Genomic DNA, 7,992 nt, shown 5'->3' on the forward strand with positions numbered 1-7,992 from the left:
CAATGTTTGAGAGAGTCATTCAGCAGCCTGATGGTCTGTGGATCAAAACTGTTTTTAAGTCTGATTGTTCTGGCCTTCATGCTCCTGTAGCGTCTGCCAGATGGTCGCAGGGTGAACAGTGTGTGCTGGGGGGGGTGTAGTGTCCCTGGTGATGTTGTTGTGTGCCCTCTTTGTAACCCGGGTGTTGTAAATGTCTTGAAGTGATGGGAAGGCTGCTCCACAGATGTATTGTGCAGTTTTAATCACACGTTGGAGAGCCTTCCTTTCCTGTACCGTGCAGTTTCCAAAACCACACTGTGATGGAGTTGCTCAGGAAGCTCTCCGCTGTACACCTGTAGAAGTTTCTGAGGAGTTCGGATGACTGTCCAAATTTCTTCAGCTTTCTTAAGAAGTACAGCAGAAGTCTCAGCCGCTGCTGAGACTTCTTGGCAATGTGCTGGGTGTTGTGCGACCAGGAGAGGTCCTCGCTGATGTAGGTGCCGAGGAATTTAAAGGTTTTCACCCTCTCTAGCTGAGTCTCGCCGATGTGTAATGGACTGTGCTGGTCTCTCCTCTTCCTTGGGTCGATAATCAACTCCTATTAGGAAGGAAGCTGCCAAAAAATGTATAGACCTTTTTTTCTATATTCATTGGAAACAAATCTCTTCACACACACACACACACACACACACACACACACACACACACACACACACACACACACACACACACACACACACACACACACACACACACACACAAACACAAAAACACACACACACAGTCACTTCTGAGGTTCCTCTTCCACTTTTCTGAGTCTCATGATGATGAAACAGTCTTAATTAAATGCTTTGATATTAATATTTGTTGAAAGCCGATTCCAGAATTATCCTTTTAAAACAGGCCTCTATTTCCCATTATTTTATTTTTACACAAACCCATCGATTTACGATATGACCCACTCATGTGTAGGGGGAATGATGTGTGTCTCCCTTATGGCCACTCTCTTTCACAGCGCTTTTTGTAAATGCATGCAGTGACAAAAATGAGTAATTGCAATGTGTGCGTGTGTCTGTCTGTGTGTGTTTTTTCGGGGGGGGGGGGGGGTTCCGGTTGGGACCAAGGTGACGACCTGTCATGGGACACATGCTCCCTGCAACCCCTCCCCCATCCCTACTAAAGCTGCAGCTGATGGTGTTGTCGGTGGACAGTTGCACTGTTATGTAAAGGCTGTATAGGCTGCAGCAGAATCAAGTTGATACTCATCATTGCCTTTGTGACGTGCATAGACCGACAGAAAGACACGTAGAAGAACAGAAGGATAGACTGATTGACACACATACGAGCATGCATGCACACATCCACACACACACACACACACACACACTCCAACCCAGACATACACAAATACACTTTGTGTTCTCAAACTGCGCTTTTATATAGAGCCAACAGCCAATTGAAATATAGATTAAAAAAACGTAGAACTGAAAACCTACATTATTGTGGAATAATTAACAATTTGCAACCACTATGTATCTGCACAACAATGTTAGCTGATTCTGGAACAACTTCTCACCCACCTTAAAAACTACGATAGGCCGATACCCATTACAACAGCACCGATAGATCGACTATCAGATGTGAGAATCATTAAGATTTCTTCCCGGCGTTTGATTGGCTGACAGTAGTCGTAATACTAGTTTGGACGCATTGTGTAGTTAACGACATGTCTGACGGCACCAGACGGGGATCGCCGTCGCAAATGCTCCCCGAATGTGATGTTAATGTGACCCCCTCTTTCAACACTTAACAAATGACCATTTACACATGAAAAGGATGTTACCCTAAATCGTGTTTACACCACGAGTGCTGTGCAGCGCTGAGTAGCGTGTAAACGGTTTCAGAGGACCCTGGCGCCTGTTTGGACAAGCCCGCTGCGCGCGGACAATACCGTCCCTCCATTAATGATAATGGCTCGAGAACAAGAGTCTAGCCGCGAGACCCGCTCAACAGGTGGACAGGGTTCCCGCGCTCCTGAAGCACTACGCAGTCAATCACAACATTTGACCTAGGTGTTGCAAGGCGTTGATGATCACCGGCCGTTTGTTTAGCACCCCGCTTACCTTGACGCCAGGAAGATTACGCAGTAGTTATACAGCCTATTCTGGATACTGTTGTTTCCATCCATACTGTTGTATCCAGAATAGGCCATTGTTATTGCCTATTGTTGTTACACCATATAGGCTATGTATTTATTGTTTTATAATGTTCGATTGAAGACGGTTCGGTGTAAAAATCCATTATTTTGTATTTAGAATAGGTTATATTCCCTCACATTGGAAAAGGTTCAATTGACTTCATTTTCTCAAACCAGTTATTCTTATTTCGCATGAAACATTTACTAAGTCCACAACATTACACTGGAATGAGTGTTGAGTCGAACTTTTTTTTTCCAACTATCGCCTCGCGGACTGGGGGTGGGCGGGGCTGTTAGCGCGTGCGTCACTACAAGGGGGAGGAGCCAGAGTTTAAAGGCTCGCAGGTCCTGCCTCGAGCCGGACAGAGCGCGTTACAGCAACAGGACCCACTTTATATAGAGCTAAATTTGCCGACATCCGGCGAGCCTCTCAATTGGTCCAGATTCTTGGCTTGAATACTTATAAACTTAGAGGACCTCCTACCATTCAAAGTTGTTCAAAGTCTTGGAAGCGCAACCCTGGAGAGGAGAAAGTAAAGAGAGACGCACTTATTCCAGTGCGGCAAGGCAAAACAGTGACACGGTTTTGAGCAGATATATTTGTATTTTATTTCAACAAACGATGGCTTCATCCGGATTGATGCTGCCGTCATTTTCAACGTTCTCAAACCAAAGAGAAAGGCAATGGGAAGATGTAAGTAAAGTAAAACACCTTGTTTGTGGATGGAAACTTCAAATTGATAAGTGGACTGGCTGTTGTGACTGCTAAACTATCCAACGTTTCTAACATATTTCTCCCTATTTCTCCTCTTCCAGAGATGTAAAGTAGAGACGGACAAGCCACTCTGCTCCGTGTTCGAGATGGTGCACAGCTCGGACACCCGGAGCAGAAAGGACGACGAGGATCTGAGTAACTACTTGGATCTGGATTTTATTCTCGCCAACACATCTGGCGCAAGCAGCACAGGTCTCCTCGGCTGCGGCGCAGCGGCAGGTGCGGAATATATGGGCTCCGTAGCCGACGCCAATCTGTACCCGACGACCGGGCTCACCGTGCCTTCCTACACGACCAACGAGCACCGCTCTCCGCCGCCCCCCTACACCGCCAGCCTCATGGCTGAGCTGCTGCGCTCCTCCGACGGGGAGAACGGCTACGGCGCGGCGCGGCAGGGCAGGTTTTTACGGTCACGTGGCGCAGTTTCCCAGACATCATCAGGACATTGTGGACAACATCAAAGTTGAGCCCAACATGGACAGCTACGGTCCCGTCATGGGCATGGCGCCCCAGAGCTGCACCAAGATCAAGCAGGAGGGGAACGTGTCTTGCATGATGTCCTTCGAGCAGCCGCGCGTTGCCATCTCCCCGCGCGCCGCAAACAGCATGACGCCGCCGCTCAGCCCGGGCGAGCAGGGGGGCTCGGAGTGCCAAGCCCCAGTGTGCCACCCCGCCCTGGGCTACCCGCACAAGTATCACCCCTCGTCGGCGTACCCGCACCAACACCCGCACCACCCCACGGCACCCCAGCAGATGCATCTGTCGTACCAGCACCCGTTCGGCGTGTACGACGAGGGTCTGCAGGGCATGCAGGCGGGCGGCCAGAGGGTGATGCTTACCCCGCCGTCCTCCCCGCTGGAGCTGCTCGACTCGAAGCCCAAGAGGGGTCGCCGCACCTGGCCGAGGAAGCGCACCGCCACGCACACCTGCACGTTCGCAGGCTGCGGGAAAACGTACACCAAGAGCTCGCACCTCAAGGCGCATCACCGAACACATACAGGTAAGAGACGTCTGACAGTCTGGTCATCATGTGATTGTAAAACAAAGTAACACCTATAGCCTACAAATGTTTTTTTAGGGTTTAGGCCTATATATATTTTTATATAAATGTATTTGATTATTTTATTTGATGATTATCGGTTACATGTTGCTAACGTGTTCTCCCTCCCTTTGCCTACCCCAGGTGAGAAGCCCTACCACTGCAGCTGGGAAGGTTGTGGCTGGAAGTTCGCTCGCTCCGACGAGCTGACCCGCCACTTCCGCAAACACACTGGTCACCGTCCCTTCCAGTGCCACCTGTGTGAACGAGCCTTCTCCAGGTCCGACCACCTGGCCCTGCACATGAAGAGACACATGTGAGCCATCAGCTCACATAAGGACTGGGGGGGGGGGGGGGGGGGGAGTTGTTGATTTAAACGATGTCGTTTTATTTAAAAAAGAAAAAAAGAAAAATCTCTACATGACCAAAATCTTTTTTTATATATTGAACAAATGTTTTAGTGCTATTATTTTCTAATAACGTAGCTGGTACTACATTTTTTTGTTTATTGGAGCTTTATTGGTTCAATGCTTTAAAGTTTAGAGTAAACAAACCAATGAGGGGCTGGCCCTGTATATTCTATATATTTCTCTCTCTCTCTCTCTCTCTCTCTCTCTCTCTCTCTCTCTCTCTCTCTCTCTCTCTCTCTCTCTCTCTCTCTCTCTCTCTCTCTCTCTCTCTCTCTCTCTCTCTCTCTCTCTCGACAAAACTGGAATGCTGTGTATGACACAGAAGTGCCTTTCTGTATGACTGTGTGCTACTGTAAAGCTCTGTGACAGAACTACACAACCACCGAAAGGAACGTCCAAGACATATTCTGGTCATCAAGGGGTGAACTGCACATTGCTATGGCCCAATATGTGCAAAGACAATGTTTTATTATTTAAACTGCCTCAATGTTTGAATGGCCTGAACTGTGTTTTTGGTTGCATTCTACACTTGGGTGATACTGTATACGTGGGAGTGAAACTTTAAACAGCCATAGGTCCAGCCCCTTTTTACCACTATCAGGGCTTGATGCCCTGTGCATTATTTTATACTTAAATTTATATAGATATGTACATGGATTTTATACTGTAAAATGTGTATTTATTGTAAATATTAAACCAATGAAATCGAAAAATGTATACATTTGTGGAACGTCTTTATTGATGAACAATTAGGCCCAAACGTCACGTTACGAAATGTGTTCACTTCTCGCGAGATATCAGCCTACGATATAAATCTATTGCGCAAGTAGTCGACTAATAAGTGCAGTTAAACCTGCGACCAATCAAGTCAGTAACACTAAATAGGTTGTACGTGCTGTCACTGTACACCGGCTCTCCTTTTGAAAATACGGAGCACTTCATTTACACTGTGATGTTTTCCAGCTGCGAGAGAGAAGGGCAGCCGCTTGTGGGCTTAGCCTATAAATACAAACACTCAATTTCCATAATTACAGAGTGAGCCGGGAGTCGTCTGGACAGACTGAGGGGCACAGCATAACCCTCGTCACGGAGCCCGCGTAGACTCCGATGGAGGCTAGAAATTATAGCTTGACATCAAAGGGCCTTAATACTACAATTACGCAGACTTGTCCTGCTGCGTTGCAGATTAAATGAATCCCCACTCCTTCATTTGATGTCTGTACTAGGGTCAGTGGGCATTTTAGGCAGTCATCAAAGTTTTCAACGATTAGACGTAGGCTACCGTCTAGGCTAGAGCAGGACCAACGGTGGTGTAGCCAGGCCTATTCCAATATAAATGAAATACCTAGTTGTAAATCAATTCATAATATACTTCAAATGGGGGCTAATAAGCATCTCACAAAGTGGCAAGAAAAAGATTCTGTGTATAAATGATAGGCTAGTCGTTTTCCAGTGTGTCGGTTCGTAGGGGGAACTGACGGTCAGTGCCAGTTCGTGAGTCCGTCCTACCTCTATGTGTGTAACCTGATTGTTGTCCCACGGGTGTTGGCCTTTATATAGGGATTGTAGGCCTAGTCTTAATTTACTTTCACAATTCTATATTTAATGTGAAAACACAAATAGGATGTGTGTATATATATATATATACACACACACACACACAACTGTGATTAAGAGGGCTTTACCAAATAAATATAATTGACTAATCCTTTTTTTTTTTTTTACACTGCACTTTAATAGAGCTCAACCAACTCCAAACCTCATATTTTTCTCAAATATGAGGAACTGCATACTATAGTAGCACTAGAATGAGCAAAAAATAGGTACAAGAGGAAATGTAAATGAGACACTCATTTCACTTTTCAGTTTGTCTGATAATTTGTAACCAAGAAAAAAACCTTGATTATTTGTTTTGAAACAGTTCTGCTTAACAACATTGAACATTGTCTTAAGAAAGTGAAATAATGTAAAACATGTATTTACTCTGGCAAGTCGTAATCTGCTATAACTAGTATCAGTCTTATTACTTCAGTCTTATACACCGGTCAAAGGATTTATTAGATAATATGTGATCTAAAAGAAACAAGCCATGGTAGTGTTAGGTTAATTTTATTATATTAAAAGTCGATACAGATTCAAGAGTCCAAAACGGTATATTTTTTCTTCAAAGTTATTATAGGCCTAGTCATATTTAATAATAAAGCTTAAGTATGAACAAGTTGGTTGTGGGTCATTAAGGCATTCCTGCTGTACTTGTGTACAGCATCCATAAACCATGCGTTGAGTATTACCCATCATCCTCTATTTTTGTACTGGAAGATTAATATGCCCAAGACAGACGTAATATATGCTATGTGCAAAATAAACCTGATAACAGTTTACAAGCGGGTAATTTTGTAAGGCATCAAAAGTCACACCTCCTTCCCTGATTGTGAGACAAAGATTAAGAGCATTAACTGACATTACGGTCAATTCCTTTTTTTTGTTATTTTTCCGACGGACAATAAGCCATCCGGTGGTAACTCTGTAACGGTCTGAGTGTAATTGTAGTAATTCAACCCATGTACAAAAAAAAAATAAAGAATGAAAACAAATGGAGTAGTGTTTTAAAAAGCACCAGTGCTAACCAGGCTTACATCCCATCTAACCCATTAGCACGCAATAAGGCAATCTATTGAACTGCTTACACATGACATCATAGTGGGGGCGTAACAGCACTCTTGAGGGATGTAAGCCGTCGAGCATGACCTCATCGATCATTAATGTCATCATCAATGTCTTCATTAAAAGGCTTCCAACACTCCCTAAACAACTCAAATCAATCCAGTAACGTCTAACCCATACTGGATTACCGTTGAGGGGGGTGTTGCCTTGTTTTAGTTTTGTGTGAATCCTCGTCCCATGTGCTGTACTAAAAGGCCCAACAAGGAATTCGTACCGTCACACATGGGATAGGACTAGGGGATAGGACTGGAATGGCAACTCCGACGAGAAGGGAATCAAACATTGTGAACATTGTGTTAAACAAGTGTGTAACCAATGCCCTGAACATGGAGGGGGAGGGGGGGGGGGGGGGTCCCGTTGCAGTTACAAGGCTGACACCTAGGGCAATTCGTTAAAAAAATTATGAAACACCGCTCGTTAAGTTCCGCACTCGGAAGTTAGAAACGATTAATAAGACGGATTGGCAAGTAGCAGTTCGAAAAGATTGACAAAAAAAAAAGATGAAATTATAAAACTGGTTCCAAGTTGTTCAAAGTGGGCCCTCGTACGGTTTCTATACAGTGCATGAACAGATACTTCATAAAAACCACAGATTCAATGCGGTTGGATATAAATAATAAAAACGTGATTAAAACATTGGGTGGGCAACGGGAAGGCATCAGAAGAAGAACTGCGCGGTCGGCAATAGCAATAAATAGGCGCTGGGTGCAAGTCATCCTCGCCGTCGTCTTCGTCAGGTTGGCCTCAAAAGCTTGCAGTCGCATTCAATGACTACGTTCCGACAGGACGTAGCCAGGCTTAAATCAAGTGGCCCCCGGACTGTATTTGATTATAGTCGTCCTGTAGTTTGGGAAGCGCTGAACCTCGA

The 7,992-nt window shown here is 45.0% G+C and overlaps 1 protein-coding gene across 1 annotated transcript; it reads left to right on the forward strand.

Annotated features, from left to right (window-relative positions):
- Positions 1-2,527: 2,527 nt before the first annotated feature.
- Positions 2,528-5,117, forward strand: klf2b (Kruppel like factor 2b). Its single transcript, XM_060058572.1, is given in 4 exon segments — positions 2,528-2,870; positions 2,993-3,373; positions 3,375-3,951; positions 4,135-5,117. Coding segments are annotated over 4 exon segments (1,206 nt in total). The 5' UTR covers positions 2,528-2,798; the 3' UTR covers positions 4,311-5,117.
- The last annotated feature ends 2,875 nt before the right edge of the window (positions 5,118-7,992 follow it).

The sequence above is a fragment of the Gadus macrocephalus genome, chromosome 8, assembly GCF_031168955.1.
Source record: "Gadus macrocephalus chromosome 8, ASM3116895v1".
Taxonomy (NCBI): domain Eukaryota; kingdom Metazoa; phylum Chordata; class Actinopteri; order Gadiformes; family Gadidae; genus Gadus; species Gadus macrocephalus.